At 39.6% G+C, this 23,614-nt stretch overlaps 3 protein-coding genes across 3 annotated transcripts in view; 1 reads left to right on the top strand and 2 right to left on the bottom strand.

The window, feature by feature from the left end:
- The window catches only part of LOC143893100 (immunoglobulin), a 93,563-nt gene extending 72,185 nt beyond the window's left edge, over positions 1–21,378 (bottom strand). The window contains exon 1 of the mRNA XM_077398060.1: positions 21,368–21,378. The gene's annotated coding sequence lies outside the window, so the exon portion shown is untranslated. The remainder of the gene's footprint in view (positions 1–21,367) is intronic.
- Positions 903–16,197, bottom strand: LOC143893084 (zinc finger CCCH domain-containing protein 31-like). Its single transcript, XM_077398040.1, has 3 exons — positions 15,952–16,197; positions 13,731–13,791; positions 903–1,968 (listed from the first exon to the last, which is right to left on the bottom strand). Exons 1-3 carry the CDS (start codon positions 16,043–16,045, stop codon positions 1,215–1,217), a joined length of 909 nt encoding a protein of 302 aa, XP_077254155.1. The 5' UTR covers positions 16,046–16,197; the 3' UTR covers positions 903–1,214.
- Positions 21,379–22,654: 1,276 nt separating the features above from the next.
- LOC143891811 (L10-interacting MYB domain-containing protein-like) lies at positions 22,655–23,365 on the top strand. The gene is made up of 2 exons (XM_077396326.1): positions 22,655–22,996; positions 23,087–23,365. Exons 1-2 carry the CDS (start codon positions 22,655–22,657, stop codon positions 23,363–23,365), a joined length of 621 nt encoding a protein of 206 aa, XP_077252441.1.
- The last annotated feature ends 249 nt before the right edge of the window (positions 23,366–23,614 follow it).

Here is a 23,614-nt window from a genome sequence, read left to right as displayed (position 1 = left end):
TCTTATTAACAAATCAGGACCAATTTTAGTGGCATTTAATGAGTCCTTTGTAGCATTTAATGAATAATTGTAACATTCTCGAAAGAGAAGAGTACAGTAGAAAATCAATTTTACAGTCAATGGTAAAATATGCATGTTGGTATCTTGTATTTTTATTTGAATATGGTTCTGAGGTTGCACCAGATAAGACTTAAAACTCGCAAATAAGGGTTTTACTAGGGAAGTGATATATCCGCTCCCTTTTTTACTTTGGACAGCCAACTTCAGTGTATCTATGACTAGAGAGAGGCCGATGTAGCTCACGTGTGAGGGTCTCAACGTTCTAGATTGCAACATACACTACAGCTAGCTGTCCCATGTGAAGAAAAGGGGCGAATTTTTATTTTATCTCATCATATTTGCAAATGAGACTTTAGGCCATTAGAAGTCACCCCGTCCTAAAACTTAATATGCATATAAATAAGTGATATATTCGGCCCATTTTTTTACTTTGGGCAACCCCCACCAGTGTAATTATTTTTACTATTTTACACTAGAGGTAACCGTCCCAACGGGAAAAAAATGCATTTCAATTTACATGCAAATGGCTTTAAAACACTGGTTCTAATGCCCTATTTGCAAATAAAATAGGATCCAAAGAGACCCCAAGATATAAAAAGAATTATATCTAGGGCATTGATAAATTGACCCCCAAACATCTTAAATCGACCCCCTATGTGTCTTTCTCTCTCCTCTGGGTTAGAGAGAGAAAGACACGGGGTCGATCACTATATCTACTACTCGTATATAAACAAAAAGTCTCATTTATAAATGAGATTAAATTAAATTAATCTAATTTGCAAATAAAGACCAATTTCAGAGGGCATTGAAAGAGAGCAAGCATGTGCTCAACACTCGAGACCTGCACGAAACTTAGCACCCAGATAAGAATCAAGTAGCTGTAGCCAGCAAGGTCAATCACAATTCACAAAGGAAATGGAGTTCCTAAAACTGATCAGGACACCCAAATATAGAACTGAGTAACGAAACAAAGAAGAAAACAATAAAAAAAAGGAAGACATTAATCAAAATAAACCCTAGAAACCACTGATACTACAATCTGCTCCTCCACAGAGTTGAATCTCGACACCAGCAATTAAAGCTCCCAAAACTTCAACAGTCTAAAACGCCATATGTTGATGACAGAAACAAAGAAATGAGATAAGGAAGTGGTCTCACATCACTTGTTTACGCAGATCATTTGCACCGTGTGCAAAGTGACACCGGTCCCCAAATGTACAAGAACCCTTCGTAAAGTTCTCACACATCTTCGTCTTGTAATTGTTCGCGGCCGCGGCTGGCGCCGGAGCAGGGATCTTCATGGGACCGGCGGCTGTGCCAATGTTGACTATGAGCTCACGTACAAGCGTGCTGGCCTGCTTGATCTGATCAAAGGTTCCCTCAAGCTCAATGTTCCTCAAATTGGGGTCTGACTCGTGCTCTCGAATGGCTAGTTTGGCACCTGTGACGCGACAAATCTGCTTAGAATTCACTCCACCCTTCCCAATAATGGCACCGGCGAGGGAGGCATCAACACTGATCTTGGCTGTGGCCGAGGCACCGAAGCTTCCAGCAGCACCCTGGGCTGGAGGTGGTGGTTCGAGCCGGCCACCTAACCGGCCTGTCATTGGGCCCATAGGACGATGATCCTCGTGTGATGGCATGATGGGCCTACCGAGTTCCCTCTCACCGTGGGCAAAATTGCATTTGTCCCCAAATTTGCATCCTTCAGCGGAGTTGTACTTGTTGCACATACGGGTCTTTACGGTTGGTGAGGAACCATCGGAAAGAGAGGGTGGGGCCGCTGGGTTTCTCGAAGACATGTGGAGAGCAGGGTTGCCTAGATTGGTCATCTGAGCAACAGCGTTGAGGCCACCGGGAACGTAGTGGAGGAAGTGGCAGCTCTCGCCAAATGGGCACCCAGCAATACTGCATCCCAAATCAGTGCAATCAATTAGAATGGAAAGGGAAAATATAATGTCTGGTGCATGAACTATCTTCAATAAGGCGGTAGCTCAGTGCCAAGTAATTAACAAAGTTGAGTATACTTTTTTTTTTGAAAGAAGACAATTTTCATTAATCAGAAAGTAATTACATAGATTGGGGACCAGGAGCACCTCGTGCATAATATTTGGAGGGTCAAAGGATATTAATCCAGTGACCGAAGAAATTCCAACCAAAACTATCTCAGGAAAACTTCCCCTGGTGTTCATTCCAATACCAAATACCTAATTCATTTTCACTCCCAGCCTCTTCTCACCGCCCTAGATTAAAATCCAAAAAGCTTGCCTACCGCCAGGAGAAAGAGAAAAATTAACTAAAATTCTAATAATATCTACACCAACCCAGTAGATATCCATCCTCTACGAGCACTTTTTTAATTCCCTCGGGAGATAATCAACCTCAAATTCTAATTCTGCCTCTTTTGATATAAAGACAATGGCATACTCCGGGACCGGTATCTCTTCCATCGGATCCATTTTTACAGCGATGAGTTACTCTAGCTTCCTAGTACACAAAGTTTTGTTGGCTTCCCAGCTAAACGCTGCGCCCGTTTCTCATCCTCCAAACGAACCTGGAAGGAGGGGAGCTTCTATAGTGGTATGCAGATGTCCTTGATGTTATAAGTCCCTGTCAGAACAAAAAGCTCTTCCACATTTTGCAGGTAGTCCTCCTTAAAGTGCTTCCACTGTCTTGTTATGATGCTCTTGACAGTCTCCCTGGGTGTTGGTGATTCACTGGAGGCCTTTGCTTCATCGTACCTCAAGGGGCCTTAAGACCCTTTGGGTCTTCCACCCACACCGAACAGTCAATGGTCTCCATCCTCTTTTGTTTGGTGGTAAGAGCATTCGAGGGACTAGAAGGGCTTGGCTCCATCTTACTTAGTTTTGTAGGAGAGAAACCATGCAAAACTACCTGTAGATGCCCACCCCCCCCGAAATAAACCCTAAACGTGTGAAACAAGGTTTTCAACACGTTAGAAGAAATACATTTGTCGGTACCATTGTTTTTCTGATTCCGCCTTTTCTTAGTTTGATTTTTTTATCTTTCCAACGAAATCAATTCAACATCAATTTCGAGGGAACCGCCGTCACCATTATCTTTTTAAATAAGGTAGTGAGAAAAAGCCTTTTATAAAGCAACACTTGTCAAGAGATTGGATGCAATTCCGTCGAACACATTTCCCCATGATAATAGGTCGAAATTAAACTAATATCTATCGCCATTTCCCGCTAGGATTATCATTACTCCCTCCCCCTTGGGACCAATTTCATTTTAAATCCATTTACTATTCTCAAGCACTATCATCAGAATCAAATTACCAAATCTAAACTAGATCAATTTTCGACTGAAACATCCAGACTCCCCTAATGACTTAGAAGCCCAGAGCCATTGCGAGCAAAAGAAAACTCCCAATGTCAAAACCATCCTCTTACCCGAGGACATCACACATGCAGGGATGATTGGGAATTGGAAGAGCTCTTCCAGGTTCCCTTTCAAAAACCCCATCCATGGGACGAGTGGGTGGGTGATTCCTTATCAATCAATGTACTCCTGGCATTCCGTGATTACTCTTATCAATGGCCCTCCTCCAGGTTTGTTCATCAAGTATCTGCTGTGAGGGCTTCCGCTTCTTTATGAAGATACGATTTGTGTTGGCGTCTCGAAGCTCTTTCCTTTCGAGGTAGGCCCGATCATGCCCTTTTTGAGGATACCCAACACCCTATTCACTTTGGCCTTTAGCTTTAGCGTATCGCTCGCCAATGGAGTTTGGCGTCTCAAGATGTTCTTCCAGGAATGGTCCACCTGACCAGAAGATACACTTCTAGGAGGTGGAGCAGACTGCTGAGGTACAAAGTTATCTGCATCCTTTCTAATGACCATAGGTAGTAGAGAAGTCAAAGATTGAAAGTCATCAGCAACGGATAATTTGGCTTTTTCAGCAAGGATGACTTTGGGAAGCCCGTCCGGATTTGATGTTTGAGTTTGAGATTTGAAATTTGAATTCGTCTTGAGGGACTCCCAAGGGATACCCAGGTCGGAACATACCAATTGAAGCAGGAAGGAGGGCCATGTGGCAGCATGATCAACGGATGTCCCGCCATCAATCACCCTATTCTCAGGCAAGACGAAAGATGGACCTGGGTCCGTCGCTGTAGCCCCAGACTTTCGAGCCGAAGCCCATTAGAGTCAGCCGAAGGCAGTTTCGATGCCTCCGGTCTCGTCGCCAGCCATGTCACAAATGTCCTTCTCAGGAAATTCTCGGCAAGAAAAAGTCTCGGGATATATTTTTTTTTTATTTTTTCGAGATTATATCGGAAAAAAACGGTAAAAATAAAATTATTTAAAAATATCTATAAAATTATTAAATTTAAGAAAAATATATAAAATAGAAATATAGTAAAAATTTAGGGTTAATATCGCGATATTATCAGGATATTTTATGATACAAACGAAAATATCGCTATATTTTTAAAATCTCGGGATTAGTTCGGGTTTTTGTCGTTTAATCAAAATGTCGCGATAAAAATGTGATTTTTGAAAATATCAGAGATATTTGTGACAGGTCGCCAGGGACCGTTCCCTCCGCAGGGAGGCAGTCCTGCAAGGTGGGTTCCCCAAAATTGTTTGCAAATTCCAGAGGCATCTTCCGATCCATTGGCTGGGAGTCCTAAATTTCTATGCCTATTTTGAAGCAACAAAGTTGAGTATACTAGTGAACACTAGATTGTAAAGAGGTAAGCAGCATTCACATTGAAGCTGGTAACTAGAAAGAAAGACATGCTAGTGTAACAAAACGAAATAGAATAAGTAATGAATAATCACTAATAAAAACAAGGGCTTTTTAAATTTGACAGTTTCGGAATCGAACTTCCCAATCAGACATTAGCCTGTAAGATAATGTCATGTTCAGTGATTACCAATCATTAGCAATGAGTACAGAGTATACATCATCTGATACGTTACAAGAGAGAAGAGAAATAAAATTGGAGTATTATCTATACAACGTTTGTATCAAAATTAATGATCATTCATACAAACAAGACCTTCATATTTGACCATTTCGTAAAGGAACTTCCCAGTCAGGCAATAGCCCATGGGATAATGTCGAGTGCAGTGATTACCAATCATTAGCAATGAGTATGAGTATACATCATCTGATACATTACAAGAGAGAGAGAGAGAGAGAGAGAGAGAGAGAGAGAGAGAGAGAGAGAGAGAGAGAGAGAGAGAGAGAGAGAGAGAGAATTGAAGTATTATCGATACAACATTTGTATCAAGCAATGCTATGAGCATCAAATTTTGGAGTATTCAATAAGCATGGTTTGAAACATTGGAAATATGAGATGTACCAAGCGCTTTGAAAAAATGGTAAACATGCAGGAAATCTCAAACCCTGATATGTATCAGACTGTTCTGTATGTATCAAATTGTCTGAAAAATGGTACACATCCGAGATACTATGTGTATTAAATTGTCTCATATGTTCTGTATCTCGGATGAGACGATCTTCTTTTTTAGGTGAACACTTAATGCATCAACTGAGAATCTAAGATACTGAAACTAAATGGCTTGTACGGGATTAATTGGGTCTTCCCTTCTAACCTTCAGAACTTGTTTGAAAGTTGGTCGTTCGTTCCATGGAGAAAGGGAGGGTGCTTTGGTCGCTTTCTTTGTTGGCCACCAAGTGGGTGTTCTGGAAAAAAAGAAATGACAGAGTATTTGAAGGAGTGGCCAAATCTTCCCATTTTCTTTTTATCACCCCACACCTTTCTGGCAAGTGGCAACTCAACAATGGATAAAGATATGGTCCACCGATTCTCTCGCCTCTATGCATAAAGCACAATGGTCCACAATTAGCATCCTACGGGCCCTGAGAAAGTCCACTGTTTGAATCCATCCACGAAGCGCCGCCCAACAGAACGTGCACACCCTCGGAGGAGCTTGGATTTTCCATACTCTTGCTTCAATTGGGAGCGCAAGACAAGGAACCAGTTGGTTATAGAAAGATTTGACAGTAAAAACCCCGGTAGTCCCAGATCCACACTCTCTTGTCAAACCCAGATGAGCTGATGTACGTTCCTTTTAGCAACTGAAGAAGTCTATCAACCGACAACAATTTTCTATCAAAGAAATTTCTCCTAAAAGCGGGCTTCCAAATCAGCCTATCTATAGATCTCTCAAAGCAAATCTTTGACCATGACATCCTTGTGAGGAGCTACAAGGAATAAATCGGGGAACATCTCTTTCCGAGAAATAGAGGAGCACCAACACATATCTCAAAAGATAATCCTGTCTCCAGAGTATACTCCAAACCTGATACCTCGACTGAAGTTGTGTCTCAATCGCATGATGTCACGCCAAACTGTGACCCCTGGTTTTCTAAAGCAATCTGAAGCTATGACCTGGCTCTGTACCATACCTATTGACTACAACTTGTGTCCATGACATCTCCCCCAAGATAGATACCTCGACACAGTCATTGAGGGCATCGGATTTTCCATGATCATATCACAACACTATTTAAGAATTTAGAGTGTGTACTAAATCTGATTTGGTTTATCCATCTTTAATGTGATTGGATGATACCTAGTCCCTACCCAATCTAGTACTTAGATAATGGAATCACATAAGTGTATTGATTAGAGTGATTTAAAAAAAAAAAAAAAAAAAAAAACTAAATATAAGTAGACAAGCTATAGAATACAATAGGTTGTCAAAAGAATTAAGTGATCAAGATTAATCAAATTATGTTATCGTACAAAGATAGTGGCTTCTCTATCATTTATTATAATTTATTAACTATTTGTGTGAGATTTTGGTTTCTTATATGCACATCAACGAGACTAAAAATATCCCTAGACATTAGATGTTGGAGCCATCTCTGATAACCCAAAGCATGAATTATGATTAGGACAATGTCCCTATCCCAACAGAAATACAAGGGTATATCGGAAAAAAAAATCTTGTTTTACAAATGTAAACATAAATATTCTTTTGTTCTAAATGTTATAAGAAATATCAAAATTTTTACAATCTGGGGTTTGTCTCTATGTTGACTCGATGGTTGATTTGTCTCTGGCATAAAGAATAACCTTTTTGTCGAGTCTCACAAGAGTTTGATTCTACTTCAAAAATCGGTAGGAATAAACAATCTAAATTGCTCACTTTTAACAAAAGCTCCTAACCTACGACTTTCAATTGAAACAACAGAATCAGCCAATTTACTCCAGAATATTTTAACATGCTTTTTGAAAAATATAGAATAAAAATTGGTATAAGCATTAGCATCCACCCACACAAAATATAAATCCAAATAAAGCTCTATCAAAAGTTTGGCATGTTTTTCCAAGACCAACTTTAGTTCAATAGACCCTCATTCTCTACCAAAATGGGTCGCCTGCATTTATAAAGCTCTTCCTCAAACAAGACTAAGACCAACATTGATTCTTCATACCCTCATTTTCTACCATAATCAATACGGCTTCGAATTTATGCCTCGAAAATTGTCATTTTTTGAATTCAAGGCTTTTAAAAACTTTCTTTCTATCATAACCCATCTTCACTCCATGTCCCTAGAACCACCTTCAAACCAAAAGAACCAAGCATTAAATATAGTGATCCTTTGTCCACAGCCCACTTATCCGCATGATTTTGTTCCTATGATTTGTGGACACGGACACGAGTGTCGAGTGTCGAGACAGATACGGAGTGTCGGACATGGCAATATCCCAAAATTTAGAAACGGGGACACGGCTAAACAGAAAGTATATATAATCATGATTTGTGGACACAGATTCGTGTGTAGAGTTTCAACACGGATGGGAGGTGTCTAACATGGCAACTCTTTAAAACCTTGAAATGTTGACACACCAATACACCTACATTAATGATTACTATCATAATTTGCAAATATAAATGCAGTATTCATTTAAGAAACTAATAAGTCCTAGGATTAATTATTATTTTTTAAATCAGTCCTAGGAACAAAATGAGATAATCTAATAACATCACATTCATCAATTTCTATTCTCTTTAGTCTCCAATACGCAACGAGAAAGGGAGACCAATAGGATACAATGACTATAATATTGGAATAGGAGTTTTTGTAATGCTCCAAATTCCACTTGAGCATCCAAATCATGGTCAATACCAGCAAAAACATCTCTGAACAAGGCTCTAGCCCCATGCCAAATGTGTCCAAAAAAGAAAAGCAAAGCAAACGTAACATGTCCAAAAGTGAACCAACCCCTTGGACTGCTACGAATAACACCATAGCATGATGAGCCCAAGTTATGGCAGCTCCGGAAGAATAGGGGTATTAAGAAAAGGGATTTCCCGAGGATCTAAAACCCCAATCTCTTTTGGAGGCATGCAAGTCGATAAAACCTAAAGGCAAGATGCGAAGGTATGAGCTTGTAAGTGTCCATAAGCTTGAAGCATACAGGGGCAGCCAGCCCTTACTAGTATTAGGCGTCAAAGGGGAGTCGAGCTCATTGATCACGAATAAGACTACAATCTCCACTGGCCAGATCAACGGCGTTAGAGACGAAATTGATCAGATGGCCTGTTTTCTTCCTAAGAATGGTGGTCCATCCGAACCCCTATAGACGTAGTAAGAGTCGCGGAATACTGACATCAAATATTAATTAAAGAAGAGCTAAAAGAATAGTTAGTAATAAATAGGTAAACACAATATTCAATAATAAAATAGAATGTCACACTTGACACGGTAAAGAAACGTGTCGACATGCCCACATATGCCCACATTCAGTCTGACACTTCTAAAAGTACATTTAGAAGTGTCCAAAGGAGTTTCAACACGAGGGGACACGTGTGTTGTATCGGACACACACTAAGATCAAATATTGATTCGACAATAAATCATTGTTCTAATAAATTCATTGTCCCCAATGAATTGTTCTAATAAATCAATGATTTATTGTCCCCAATAAATTCAAAGTGCCGGGCAAATCATTGTTCTAACATTTGTTCTTCAAAATGTATTCTATCCATTTATGAAGCCCTCTTTTCACAAGACTAAGATCAAATATTGATTCGACACACCCTTATTCTCAACCAAAACCAAGTTGATTGGGATGACTTTCAGTTTATGCTCCAAAATGTGTCTTGTTTGTAGTTAAAGCTTTTAAAGATCTCTCTATCACAACCCAACCAATAGTGATCCGTTGAATTTCAATCAGTTATTCACATGACTGTTCTTCAATGAGGCTCTCTTATATGTTTCCAGATTTCAACCATATCAAACTACATGTTTTTTCATGGAATAATACAGAAACTAAAAAGGGGAAACAACCATAACATGGCCGGCACATGATGTCCCTAAAACCACTTCCAAACCAAATCTGCACATTATGTCCCTAAAACATCCTTCAAACCCAGGTCAAAAGTAATGATCCCTGGTCCCCTACCCACCCACTCACATGGATAACACTCCTCTGCTCCTTACTCCCTACACTAAGGATGGGTTTGGGTTGCCGGAATCAGGCACTGGAATCGGCATCCTATTCCAATTCCACCCAATTCCAGTCTCTTTTTTTGGTAGGTAAGATGGGATTGAAACTCCAACCTCAAGGTTGAAGACCATATTCTTTACCAATTGAGCTAGATGCTGAACCCCATAAAATATAGTTTTGAGAAACAATCAATTAAGTGGCACACGTGGCTCCTCATTTGGGTTTTGAACCCAGGACCTGCTGTGAGGAAATAGCACTGATACCATGTGAAACAGCCAATTATTCCAAAAGCTTAAGGTATCAATTGCAGAGTCTTGTTAAATAATGAATTGATGTATCCACGTCTCCTCGGTGAAAAGGGATATTAGTTTGAATAAAACATGTTGCAACACGTTTATGTTGCAACGAGTTAATTGATAGTAGAATCCTTGTTTATCTACTTTTTTTAGGATTTTAGGAAAGGTGGGGTAGTTGAGTCACCATAGTATTGGAAACTATAAATATTAAGTATTTTTGTTTCTGTGGGAGAAGTCCTGTTAAAAGCTTATAAATACTCACGTTCAAGGGTTGTTTGAACGACTTTTACACTTGCTTTGACATCAAAGAAATTTTCCTCTTTCTTTTGATAGAGAAAGTGGTATTGTTATTTGTTCTTTGCGGATTCAAAGAACGGCTCTTCATGGATTCGACGAGCACCCTTCGTGGATTCGAAAGTTATTCTGATCGAAGGTCGACGGCGATCAACCCCCGACGCGTTCTTCGCATTTCCGGCTACGCCAAGTGGTATCAGATCCTTGCTACACTTTCCATGGATTCCCACAGAAAACAAGAACATTAAGAAACCGTGACAGACGAGATGTTCAATACTCTCCAAGCTACCGTTAATCAAATAGCGGAGCAATTGGCACGGTTGAATCTTACTGAGCGCGAGCAACCCCATACCGACAACGGTGATCGACGACGGCACGCTCAAGCTCTACGTCGAGTTCCACGCCCCGGCCTTAGATTTACGTATTTTCCTGACGATGAATACTCTACCGAGGAGGAATTCGAAGACATTGTCCATCCAAGGCAAGCCCGTGGTCACATTCCGCAAGTCACGGCTCGTGATCGTGATTGTTGTATTAAGGTGGATTTGGCCGAGTTTAATGGCCAACTCCATATCGAAGATTATCGAAGATTTTCTTGATTTGCTTGAGGCGGTCTAGAGATTTTTTGACTACATGGAAGTACAACAGGAGAAGAAAACGAAACTCATGGCAATCAAGCTTAAACGTGGAGTTTCGGTATGGTAGGAACAACTTCAACTTTCTAGTACAAGGATGGGAAAGCGACCAATCCGAACATGGGCACTGATGCGCCAAGTCTTTTGTAAGAGGTTCCCGCCCATTGACTACGATCAAATACTCTTCCAGTAGTACCAAAAGTGCCGACAAGGAAATAGATTAGTACAGGATTACACCGAAGACTTCTACCGGCTATCATCCGGGAATGATATTGTGGAGACCGAGACACAACGCGTATCACATTACATCAACGGTTGCCGTTAGGAAATCTTCAATAAGGTAACTCCTCTTCACCCAATTTAGACTCTTTCTGAAGCCATGAAGATGGCCGAGCTAGTGGAGACCATGCTTAATCGTATGGCCCAAATGACTTCTTCTGTGGGTCAAGGTGTGGTAGAGACACCGCAGACGACGATTTTGATGGCGAAAGAGAAGGTGGTTCTGAATCCTCTTGTTGGGGTAAGCAAATTTGCGCAAGCATTCCTGACACGAGGAAGAGGACACGGAGATATTCCAACTACTTCAACAACGACCCAAGTTCCACGACAAGATCCGTATGAGTCACACTTCGAGCAACGGATCATATGCTATAAGTGCAACCAAGTGGGTCACAAATCCAATCAGTGTCCCAAAGGTCGCCGGCGTACGACAAATTTTGTCGTTGCTGACGAACACGAAGAGGATGATCGAAAGCATGAAGAGGAACAAATACAAAAAATCTCATTCCTACCATTTGTGCTCCTCGGCAATCCTTGATGATCCGTCGAGTGATGTACACATCAAAAGTAGAGGAGGAACCCAAAGCTTTTCAAGTGCAGGGGCAATTGTGTTTGGTGCTAAAAGAATCCCTTGCCAAATCAAAGGAGGAGGAGAAAAAAAAAATACAAAATGGTGTTAAAAAGAAGCTAATCGGGTCTAACACTAAGTACGATGCCGAAAAAGCCAAGGGTCGACATGTTAGGGTCTTTGAAGTTGGAGGCACTATGACGACTCACCACTGAACTTGACGTATCCATGTCTCCTCGGTGAGAAGGTATATCAGTTTGAATAAAACGTGTTGCAACACGTTTATGTTGCAACGAGTTTATTTGGTAACAGAGTCCTTGCTTATCTACTTTTTTTAGGATTTTAGGTAAGATGGGGTAGTTGAGTCACAATAGGATTGGAAACTTAGGTACTTGTGTTTTTGAGGGAGAAGTCTTGTTAAAAGCTTATAAATACTCACATTCAAGGGTTGCTTGAACGACTTTTACAATTATTTTGAGATCAAAGAAATTTTCCTTCTTTCTTTTGTTAGAGAAAGTGGTATTGTTATTTGTTCTTTGTGGATTCAAAGAACGGCTCTCTGTGCACTCAACGAGCACCCTTCGTGGATTCAAAGGTTATTCTGATCGGAAGTCGGCGGCGATCAACCCCCGACACGTTCTTTGCGCTTCCGGCTACGCCATGAACACAATAAGGGGCCAGAGATGACACCGGGGGGAAATAATGAGGGGAAATGCCGGAACTTGTGTTCCATCCCCAAGGGATAGTATTTTGATTCGTCCTAGTTGGAATGAAATTTCTATTACTGTTTGGCTTGTTGGAATCCGGCATTGGAATTGGCATCCTATTCCGATTCCACCTGATTCAAGAGCTTTGTTCATAAATGAACAGAATAAGGGTCTAGGATCAAGGTTTCGAAAATCGGGTTCGAATTGTAAATCGTAAGAGTTTTTCAGATTTATATATAAAAATGAAAAAATTATTAAAAAGTCAAAAATAAGAATAAAATGAGTAATTGTCTATTTTTCATTCAAAACTATTAAATTAAATATAAAAATCCATGATTAGTAATCCAAACCAAGGAAGCAGGATTCTTCCCTGGGAGCTTCGATTCCCGCTCTGGCAACCTTGAGCAGGATTCTTCCCCGGGAGCCTTCGATTCCCGTTTAGATTCCCGCTCTGGCAACCTTGATCCAAACTTGCGGCTGGTATTGGTAGCAGTAGGAAGGATGAGGAGGACAAGAAAGAAAGAATTGGAGAAAATTAAGGAAGGGGAGAAGAATTGAGTTTAGAGTTTTCTTTACTTGTTTTTAGCTTATAAGTTTCTTAAAAATAAGGAGGTTCCCATGGTACTATTAGAACCCTGGCTTCAAGCTTTGATGATTTTTTTTCCTATTTGTGTATGTGTATGTTTGTTTGTTTGTTTGTGTGTGTGTGTGTGTGTGTGTGTGTGTGAGAGAGAGAGAGAGAGAGAGAGAGAGAGAGAGAGAGAGAGAGAGAGAGAGAGAGAGAGAGAGAGAGAGAGAGAGAGAGAGAGAGAGAGACGCCTCTTCGTGATAATATGAAAGAGGCATGCTAAGGCGATACTAACATCAGTACTTTGCTAAAGAAACAAAAAACAAACAACACTTCTACTTTCGAAGATGTATGTTTCTATGGAGTTTAAATTAAAAAGAAATAGGAAAATTTTGACCTTAGAAAAGCATTGAAACATTAGACACTTGCACATGGTCCAGAGACCACACTCAAAACAAATCAGATATGAAACTTACCCTCAGTTTTTAACATAAATGGCAATTAGATGCAATGATAATTAATCGATTTTGTGAGATTCTTAAATGAATACATGATTTAATGCTACAAAAGCGTTATCTAGATATATCCCGATATTACTGTTTTAGAGTCAAAACAGCCCAGGAAATGTGTATATCGAATGTTCTCTTGTAAGTCAACCATTTTCTCCGTTCACAAGCCTTTGTTAACTTCATTAGAGGAACAAGAGGTAAGAACCTGTGCCAAAAACCTAGATGCCCAATTCATTAGTCTTGATAATATTAAATCTTGTAAAAATTGTAAACCAAACGTTATTAGAAGTTACAAATACTTACAAGAGACAACAGTTGCATTTAGAATATTATCTTAGACAGGTTAAGATTAGAACCTGAAAAACTTGGTGCATGGCTTCGTTTTGCTTCCTATACCGGTTGAAAAAGACTCCATTTCTGTTGCAGGACATTAATTACGTCTTCTCAGTTACAATTTCTGTGCCTTTTAATATTGATACTTCAAGAATATTCTAAACTTACATTAACATTACTTAGCATTTAGGCAAAATGTGGCATTCGGGTAAATTATGAAGTGATTATCAGTTATTTAAAAATACAATATTAACAGAATTGCATTATATAAATAAACTATTTGCAAAAAAAAATCATCATACGATGAAGACACAACTAATGTCTTCCCCCCAGATAAAATCAACCACAGCTAGATGAATTGAATACCGGGAAAGAGAAAAAAAGGTAACAAATAAGGATGATTGATGGACTTACCATGCATACTAAGGAAGTCCAGCACATAAATTTCGAAACATTTCTTGGTTGAAACTTAAACTATATGTTGACTTTAAGTGACCAGATAAGTTTATGGGAACTTCAAATTCCAAGCTCGGAAACTGGGTTAAAGGTTTTAGAATTAATTTTCAGGGAATAAAAAATACTATTTGTCAAACAGATAGATTTTCTCTAGTTTTAGCTCAGTGTTTAGGTTGAAGTCATTGTACACACAAAAAGAAAAACAGAAAAAAAAAAGAGATCCAAAAATAATGGAATAACTCCAATCACTAATCTCCAACAACACCCAAAAGAAGGCTACTAAAGAAAAATTGGCAACACTGTGGAAAGGTGGATAATTAAGACAGCTAGGGCTGCAACAGATATAAAAAATATAACAATTTAAAGGGGCATTGAACCACAAAAGTAGTTTGGAGGGTGGGAAAGATTTACACAAAATCAGATGCACATGAACACAAACAACACCAGCCGTCACAAAAAGACAAACCACATCTCTAACATGATTACATGATTAAGGAACTCTCTTCAGAAGGCATACTTCAGCCCAAACAGAAACCCAAATATTTACATGTAAAATTAAAAAACCCTACAATTTACCTTACTTGCACACAAATCCACTTCTTACCAAGTAGAATATAACACAGACAACACCAAAGAAAATCTCTCGAAACACTCAAAGCCCTAGCTCGCTTCAAAAAGAAGCAAGTTCTTTTGACATATGTATATGCTAGAGTCCAATACAAACACAATCCACTTCTTCCCAGATACAAACCATAGAATATAACACAGACAGCTCCTAAGAAAAACCCTTGAAAACTTCTAAACCCTATCTCACTTCGAAAACAAACAAGTTCTTTTAAAATATGCAGAACTAGAGCCCAATACATACTATCCACTTCTTCCCAAGTAGAAACCCTAGAATATATCAGAGACAGCACCTAAGAAAAACCCTTGAAAACTTCTAAACCCTAGCTCACTTCGAAGCAAGTTCTTTTGACATATACAGACCCTAGAGTCCAATACATACAATCCACTTTTTCCAAGCAGAAACCCTAGAATATAACACAGACAGCACCTAAGAAAAACCCTTGAAAACTTCTAAACCCTAGCTCACTTCAAAGCAAGTTCTTTTGATATATACAGACCCTAGAGCCCAATACATGCAATCCACTTCTTCCCAAGTAGAAACAATAGAATATAACACAGATCGCTCCTACGAAAATCCCTCGAAAACTTCTAAATCCTAGCTCACATTGGCAAGAAGCAAGTTATTTTCACATACACAGACCCTAGAGTCCAAAACATACAATCCACTTCTTCCCAAGTAGAAACCCTAGAATATAACACAGACAAAATCCTAAGAAAAAAACCTTGTAAACCATCAAAACCCTAGCTCACTTCGACAAGAAGCAAGTTTTTAACATATACAGACCCTAGAGTCCAAAACATACAATCCAATTCTTCCCAAAAAAAAAAAACCTTAGAATATAACATAGACAATTCCTTAAAAAATCCCTTCAAAACTTCTAAACCCCTAGCTCACATCAACAAGAAGCAACCTCTTTTGACATATACAAACCCTAGTTCGACTCCTACGAAAATCCCTTTAAACCTTCAAAACCCTAGCTCACATCAACAAAAAACAAGATCTTTTGACATGTACAGACTCTAGATTCCAACACAGACAACAACCAAACGAAAGATTCACGTGAACCGAAAATCATAGAATAAGAAATGTAGATAAAATGCGAGAATCGAAAAGAAACAAGAGATCTAGCCCTAATATTTACATAGAAAAGGAACACGGACCTTGCTTATTCCGTTTGGATCCAATCACTCCTCCATTTCCATTCAAGGCAGCATCATGCTTATTCCTCTTCCGCCCAGATCCGAAGGAATCCATGAAGATCAAATGTACGAGATGCAAAATCAGAGAGAGAGAGAGAGAGGTAAAACCCTAGGTTAAGGAAAGGCAGAGGAAAAAACCCTAGAGTTTGTAGAGGGAGCTGATAAGAGAACAGAGCTCGAAAAGAGAGAACCCCAAAATCGACACAAGAGAAGCTTATATCATATCCGCCGACTCGAAAATTCAACAGAAGATGATAAATTCGCATCCACTGTAGGATAATTCCCACCCCTTATAACGTGAATTGCGGCAGACTTTAACGATTTTGACGTCAAATCACGTTAAAAGTGGTGCGAATCATTAATAGCAAGGGATTTGAAATGGAGGTTTAAATTTGGTTAGTTGTTGGGCTGGAGTCCGCGTGTGCATAACGAAAAGATTCCCTTTACTGACGAAAGTGTCCGTAGACTTTCTGTGAGGAGATCTCCGAGTTCACGTGAGATGTTAATGGGCTTTTGGGCTTATTCGGGGGCCACCTAAAGTTTAAGTTACAATATATGGGTCTAAAGAACAGCCCATTGGACGATTAGTATTTTCATCATGGACTTGGGCTATATCGTTGGGCCAAGTAGAGAAATACCCAGTCCACTCTAAGATTAGCTCTGTTTGATGCATGTATTTATCTCGTAGATTAGTGGTGTAAGTAGGCAGGAGGGGATTTGCCGAAGCTTGGTGGTGGCGTGAAAGGGAGGCCACGGAGATCGGGAGGTAATGATGGTTATCGTGCACGGTTAGGGGTGCACAATAGCTATAGGTTTTCGAATGGGATTTTTGAAAATCGAAATCGCCAGCAGGAATAAAGGTGCATAAGTCTGTGTGGCATCGCGTACATGTATCATGACTTAGTGGGGACCACAAATATGGCACTTTCTATTGGATTCGATACAAGTTAGGCTATTGGGTAATGTAATGGATGAGTAGCATATATAAACGGATATGTAAGCTAATTCTATTGTATGTAGGGGGTGGTACTGTTGTAGCCTATTAGGGGACATCTTGTCCCTTATTTGTCACATTTTGGAATAATAAATGTCAACTTAAAAAAAAAAAACAGTAAGCAGGAGGGAGGATACAAGCAATGGATTTACCGGGAAGTTACCTCGTACGATAGTGGAAAAAGTGTTTTGTTGTCAACCTTAGAATACCGGTAGGGGTGTCGTTTGCCAATATAGAGTGAGAAGATAGAGACGAAGAGAAGAGAAGAGAGAGAAAAGCGGTCGTTCCAAAGAAATTCAAGCAAAATTCTATATTGGCAACCGAACAAGTTTTGCTAAAGCGGCACCCAAATGATCTAATTAGTGTGGTTTCTACTTACAAATAGTATGTTGCTGTATATGTTTCACCAACCACATGACTGTGACGTGTTCAATGTTTTTGGGTACAAAGATATCTAAAACGTCCCTCTATGCCTATTTCATAGGCAAACAGCATGGTGTGTCACTTGTGTCCCATGTGGATATTTTCAAGGGAAGTTATACATTAATTCACCCCTTTTTAGGAGACGAATACATCATTTCCCTATTTCTAATTATCGCCCTATGTCTCCATGTTCCCCTATTTAAGAGTCCTCGTCACTGCATCACTAGGGCCATCAATATGTGCAAATTTATCATCTATGTCAAATGGGCTTACACTCCTATGAAGAATTTACATGACTTGTCTAACTATTTTTAATCCTCTCCACTTCAAGGAAATGGAACATCGGAATATTTTCATTCTCGGAATTTCTACCACTATATCACTTGTACACTACACGGATTTACCATTTGTACTTTACTTTGTACCTGGAAAGAGATTGTAGTCAAACCACTTTTTAGTCCCTTATATAAACGTAGAGTGTTCAGGGGAAGAATATGATTCACACGGTGCCTTTGGCTCAATAGTGAGTTCGGGACCCTTCAAAGGAGAATGCCAAAGTTAATGGTACCTATAAAATTCATTTCACCAAAACCACAGAGATCAACGGTAGCATTTGAAGAAATTGACCTCGGTGAGTGAGACATTGGAGTGTGCCAACCACACTCCGATAAATCCCTTCATGATGTGTGACACCCTTCGCAACTAGGCATGCATTGTGCCTCTCAATAGAGTCGTTGTCTCATCACTTCACTCTGAAGACCCACTTACAACCAACAATATGTTTAATGGGATTGTAATAGTGCGTTGGATTCATAAGTCATTGTTGCTTACCATTCTTGAAGTTTGGAGGCCTGAGAGAAACAAGTGGGGGTTCACAACTGGATTAGCTTCAACTAGTAGAGGAGGAGGATGTTTAGATGCGAGTAAGTCCTTAGGTTGTTGAGTGTCGTCTTTGGAATGAGTTACCATAAGCAATGGGCATGTAGTTTGTAAGAGAGAGAGTTTTCCCTTTTTTGTCTTAAAAAAGATGTGAGAGAAGTCAGTCTGTGGATAGTTTTTCTCGTATTTATTGTTTAGGGATTGATGGTGAGTCATGGATTTTTACTCTTAGGTTTTATTTTGAGTGCGGCTGAGGAGACTGGGAGTGGAACCGAGAGTACAACCGAACAAATCCCTACATACCACTTGGCATGGGAGGGTAGTTTTGCCATTTAAAGGAGGAAGAAGGCCAAAAAAATAAGGACCCAAGATTACTTATTTGTGAAGAGGCTATTTGTTCGGTTCCACTCTCGGTCCCACTATCCCACTATCGGTCTCCATATCATTATTCATTTTTTCTCCGTCACGACTAAGTGTGTCACTCGGAAATCAGCCTTTCACTTTTTTGTAGAGGCTGAGATTCAAAGACGTTCTTTTCGATCAATCTCAGCCATTCACAAAAATGTGACTGGCTGATCTAGGGGCCACCATTTAGTCGCCACAGAGGTGAAACCATGGTTTTAAATTTCGACCGAAATCCAAAATTTCGGATGGAGACCGACACCGAAATGACGGAAAACCGAAACAGTATATTATTTCGGCCGAAATTCCAAAATTTCTTTCGGAATTTCGGTCGAAATTTCGATATTTCCAAAATTTCACCCAAAAAACCTGTTTTTTTTTAAAAAATTACTTTAATACTTCACCTAAATTTCGACCGAAATTACCGAAATTTAATATTGAATAAAATAATCTTTTCAGTTCAGTATCAGATTTCGACTGAAATTTCAGGGGTCCGAAACCAGTACCGAAACCGAAATTTTAAACCCTAGGGCTCTGTTTGCTTGCTAAAAAAGTGGGAGAAAGAGGGAATTTTAGTGGGATATGAAGCTCCCAAACATTGTTTGGTTGTATTTTTTTTATAAAAGCCTATTTGACTACGGGGAATGTCGGATATTGGTCGGGTGACGTGGGTCGACGAAGAAAGTCGAATTGCAAACCTCAAAAAATGAAGATTTCGTCTTGGGAGATCTTTGGAATGGAATTTGAGAAGACATCTCGCCGCTCACGATCTTCCCAAGATCTGCTATACCCGTACGACAGAGAGAAGAGGAGAAAATATGGCAAGTAGTCGTTGTTCTATGGCCTCTGCAGACAGTTTTTCCTCCTATCCATCGCCTGCAAAACCGAGTGAGAGAAAGAGGAAGAAGCACTCCGAGGTAAGGTTTTGTTTGTTGATTTTTCCCCAATTTCTGGTTTGTTTATGTATAAGCGTTATTTCATCGCACGGAAATAGGGTTTTCATCATTTTCTCTTGTCTTGTGGTAGATGAAGAAACCCTATTTCTTTCTAATCTTCGATCTATACGATTGTTTTCTGAATGAGGGTTTTTTTTTGTGTGTGTGTTATGTTGGATCTGATGAAACCCTATTTGTGAGGGATGTTTGGAACCCTATTTCTCAAATTAGCTTATATTTTTGGGGTTTTCTCACTTGTTGGGGATGACGAAATAGGGCTCTTTCTTTCTGTTGGTGGAGATGAAGAAACCCTATTTCGTCGCTTCGATCTTTGTTATTGTTTGTCCGAAATATGGTATTTTTTGTCCTGTATGTGTTTGTGTTCTTGGAGAGGGCGAAACCCTATTTATGAGGGATGTGTGAAACCTATTGCAGGGATTTTTTTTTTGGGTTTATTGGCTATTGTTGGAAATGACGAATTAGGGTTTCCCTTTTTTTTATATTTGGTTTGTAGATTGATTGAATTCCGACAGAAAAAATTACCTTCTGTTTGAGATTGAAGAGCAGGACACATTTGAACTACCCCAATTTTAGGTAAAAAAAAAAGACACCCCACCTGTTTGACAAAATGCACAAGTGATCGACTCAATTGAACTATCATGTTCCTGAAAATACTTATCTTGTTTCAATAAATGTGGTTGTAGTGGACTAATTTGTATTTGGCTTTGGCTGTTACACTTGATGATAAGGACAGATTTATGTCTAATATTGATGGAAATGAAATTTTCATACGATAGATTTGTTGCTCTTTTTGATAAAATGAGGTTGGAAAAGTCTACTCTTAATAAATCCTCTCTCCAAAACATACATTCAGAGGTTTTTAAGTAGTTTTCTCCTACCTCAATATAATTTGATGGGTTGCAACTACATTGTAGCACAATGACACATGCCTAGTCCTAACATGTGTTGTCCTTAGAAAAAATCTCACCTTGTCTTTTCCTTTTTAATTGCCTGCTGAGAGCCTTTTGGCTTTGTTATGGCTTTTGACAACTGAAATGTTTGGAAATTTATTGCCCCATGTTGGAAACTATCAATTATCAGGATTCTGCATTATTATGTAGTCTTTCTTACTTCATGATATAACTGGTTGTGCTATTATCCTATTTATTTCTTGTTTTGTTATTCAATATACATAACTTTTGGCCTTTCCATTTATTGTGTCTTTCTAAAATGGGTTCATAGTTGGGTGACTCTTACCAAAGTAACCCTGACCCAAAACTACTTATGTTAGACTTGATTATCTCCGAGAAGATATCAGGATGGACCACCATGATGAGGACATATATGCCGTGGACTATATCGACGGAACTGGACATAGTGATGATGATGATGATGATATGTTTGCCGAAGCAGCATCAGTGGTTGCTGTTGGTGCATCTTTATTTTTAGCGATGCTTATGGAGCACGAAGGACTTTTCATAGAACGGGCGCCTTACGAGAACCACTATCTAACCGATCGTAGCTTTGTGAAGTTTGTCGTGGAGAGTGATGAACGCTGTCATGATCTGCTTAGGATGAACGTCGAATGCTTTAGACGATTCGTGGATATTTTTAAGGATAGCAGTATACTTAAAGATACAATCCACTGCAGTGTTGACGAACAGATATCTATTTTTTTGCACATTGTTTCACACAACCTACGAAATCGCTGCATGAAAGTATACTGTAGAAGATCGGGTGAAACCATAAGTCGATATTTCAATAAGGTTCTCCGTGCTATACTGTCTATGGTGGACATATTTATAAAACCACCATCGCCTGATACACCAAGGCAGATTAGGGAGAATCCTAGATGGTACCCTTATTTCAAGGTAACATCTTACCCTCCATAAGTTTACTTTTTTAGTCATTTTCATACCATTAACATTTGACCGTTACTATTGTAGAGCACATAAGGGAGAATACCTCTAACTGTTTCATTTGTCATTATTTAGGATTGCATTGGCGCGATAGATGGGACACATATTCCTGCCAAAGTGCCGGCCGAAATGAAGAAGCGGTTTATAGGTCGTAAGGGCACCCCTACCCAGAATGTACTTGCCGCATGCGATTTCGACCTGATATTCACATTTGTCGCTGCGGGATGGGAGGGATCGGCGTCTGACTCTAGAATATTAAGGGACTCCATCGCCGATGAAATGGGTATTATCCGCCATCCTGGGAAGTTTTACCTTGCAGATGCAGGATTCCCATTATTGAGCAACTTTATCACTCCGTACCGTGTAACTAGGTACCATCTGAGTGAACAGAGAGGACGCTTACCACGCACAAAGAAAGAGTTATTTAATCACAGGCATTCGTCAGCTAGGAATGTCATCGAGCGTGCATTTGGTGTTCTGAAGAAGCGCTTCCCCATACTTAATGGTGAACAAATGTACTCCTACGAAAAGCAAGTCGACATTGTTATGGCATGCTGTTGTGTTCACAACTTCATTAGAGGCGTAATGCCGAATGATGTGTATATTGCCGAGGTCGATAGGGAAATAGCTGCAGCTGAAGCTATGCGTAACCACCGTAGACATGATCCAGTGGAGGAGGGCCCTGCTCGCATACCGACTGCAGCACGCTTGGGTAGAAGTGATGATGCAAGGGAAGGAAATCGAATTCGTGAGGAGCTTTGTGCCAATATGTGGAATGATTATCGCGTGGATCACTAATTTGAAAGTCTTTGTCTTTATTTTGATCTGAATTATATTAGTTGTTATGGTACTCTTAACTCTACTCTTTTTTTAATGGTGGTACTGGTACTCTTAAACTTTCTACTGTTTGGTATTGTAATGTAATGTTTGAATGGTGGTTTTAATACTCTTAATTGTACTATGGTTTGGTAATGTAATGTAGTGTTTGAATGGTGGTAGTCTCAACTCTACTATGGTTTGGTCAATATCATTTAAATACAATCAGTTATGTATTAAATGCAACCAGTTGTGTGTTTATGGCTGGTGATCATAAAATTACATAATATTCTTAAATGGGGCAGGTAATGGAACCATCCGGTGATGGGGAGAAGACAAAAAATGCGTCGTGGTCATCTGAGATGAATGCAGTCTTAGTACAGGCCCTAAGACACGAATCCATAGAGGGGGGCAAAATCCCCAATGGGTTCAAAGAGAGTGCATATAAGTTTGCACAAGTACAAATTAATGAAGCCCGCGGAACCAATTTGACGGTCTCACAAGTCAAAAACCATGTCAAGACAATGAAGGCAAACTACAAGGTGTTGGCTGAGATGCTCGCCACTAGTGGGTTTGGTTGGGATGATGAGAAAAAGAAAATTACAGTTACAAAGGATGTAGCCATGGATTACTTGAAGGTAACAAGTGCAAACTTAAGTTGTTTCTCAATCTAATCTTATATTAACTGATCAAAGCTGTAAACTGATTTATGCTTATTTTCTTCCTAGTCTTACCCCGAGAGGAAGAGGTTTTTCACTAGCCGCCGTGAGTTTTATGAGGAGATGACCGAAATATTTGGAGATGAATACGCACATGGTTCTTTCAAAAAACTTAACAGGAATGTTGCACGGTCAGTTGAAGAAGAGTCGTACATCGTCAATGTCGCTAATGACGAGCATGAAGACCTCCCAGAAACTGAGTCTTGTAAGTCTGTAAGTCTGGATGGTTGCCATGTTTGTGATTACTTGTGTTCAAACATAACATTGAAAAGTCACTGGATGATCTAAAATGTCCATTTGATAGGCCAGGATGATCCAAACCGTCCATTTGATGGGCCAAAACGTAAATAGGTTGTGGCCAAAAATTCATTTTCATAGGAAGATCCTAGCCGTCCGATGCATGGACGTTTTCATAAGATGTTGTTCATTTAGGAGGGCTAGGATCGTCCTATAGAAATGAATTATTGGGCACAACCTACAACCTATTTATGGTGTGGCCCATCAAATGGACGGCTTGGATTATCCTATAGTGTGGCC

Source organism: Tasmannia lanceolata, unplaced genomic scaffold (assembly GCF_043159265.1).
Source record: "Tasmannia lanceolata isolate RefF3 unplaced genomic scaffold, GAP_Taslan_0.1 ptg000015l, whole genome shotgun sequence".
Classification (NCBI taxonomy): domain Eukaryota; kingdom Viridiplantae; phylum Streptophyta; class Magnoliopsida; order Canellales; family Winteraceae; genus Tasmannia; species Tasmannia lanceolata.
Note: the sequence above shows the minus strand (reverse complement) of the source record. Positions and strands in the feature narration are given on the sequence as shown.

Bases quoted from the DNA above. Each gene is read 5' to 3' on its own strand.
- LOC143893084 (XM_077398040.1), bottom strand. From the start codon at position 16,045: ATGGATTCCTTCGGATCTGGGCGGAAGAGGAATAAGCATGATGCTGCC. The intron at 13,792-15,951 runs GTCCGTGTTCCT...GTCCTGCAACAG, and splicing joins ATCCAAACGGAATAAGCAAG to AAATGGAGTCTTTTTCAACC. The intron at 1,969-13,730 runs GTTCTAATCTTA...TTTGGGATGCAG, and splicing joins CCATGCACCAAGTTTTTCAG to TATTGCTGGGTGCCCATTTG.
- LOC143891811 (XM_077396326.1), top strand. From the start codon at position 22,655: ATGGGGCAGGTAATGGAACCATCCGGTGATGGGGAGAAGACAAAAAAT. The intron at 22,997-23,086 runs GTAACAAGTGCA...TTTTCTTCCTAG, and splicing joins TAGCCATGGATTACTTGAAG to TCTTACCCCGAGAGGAAGAG.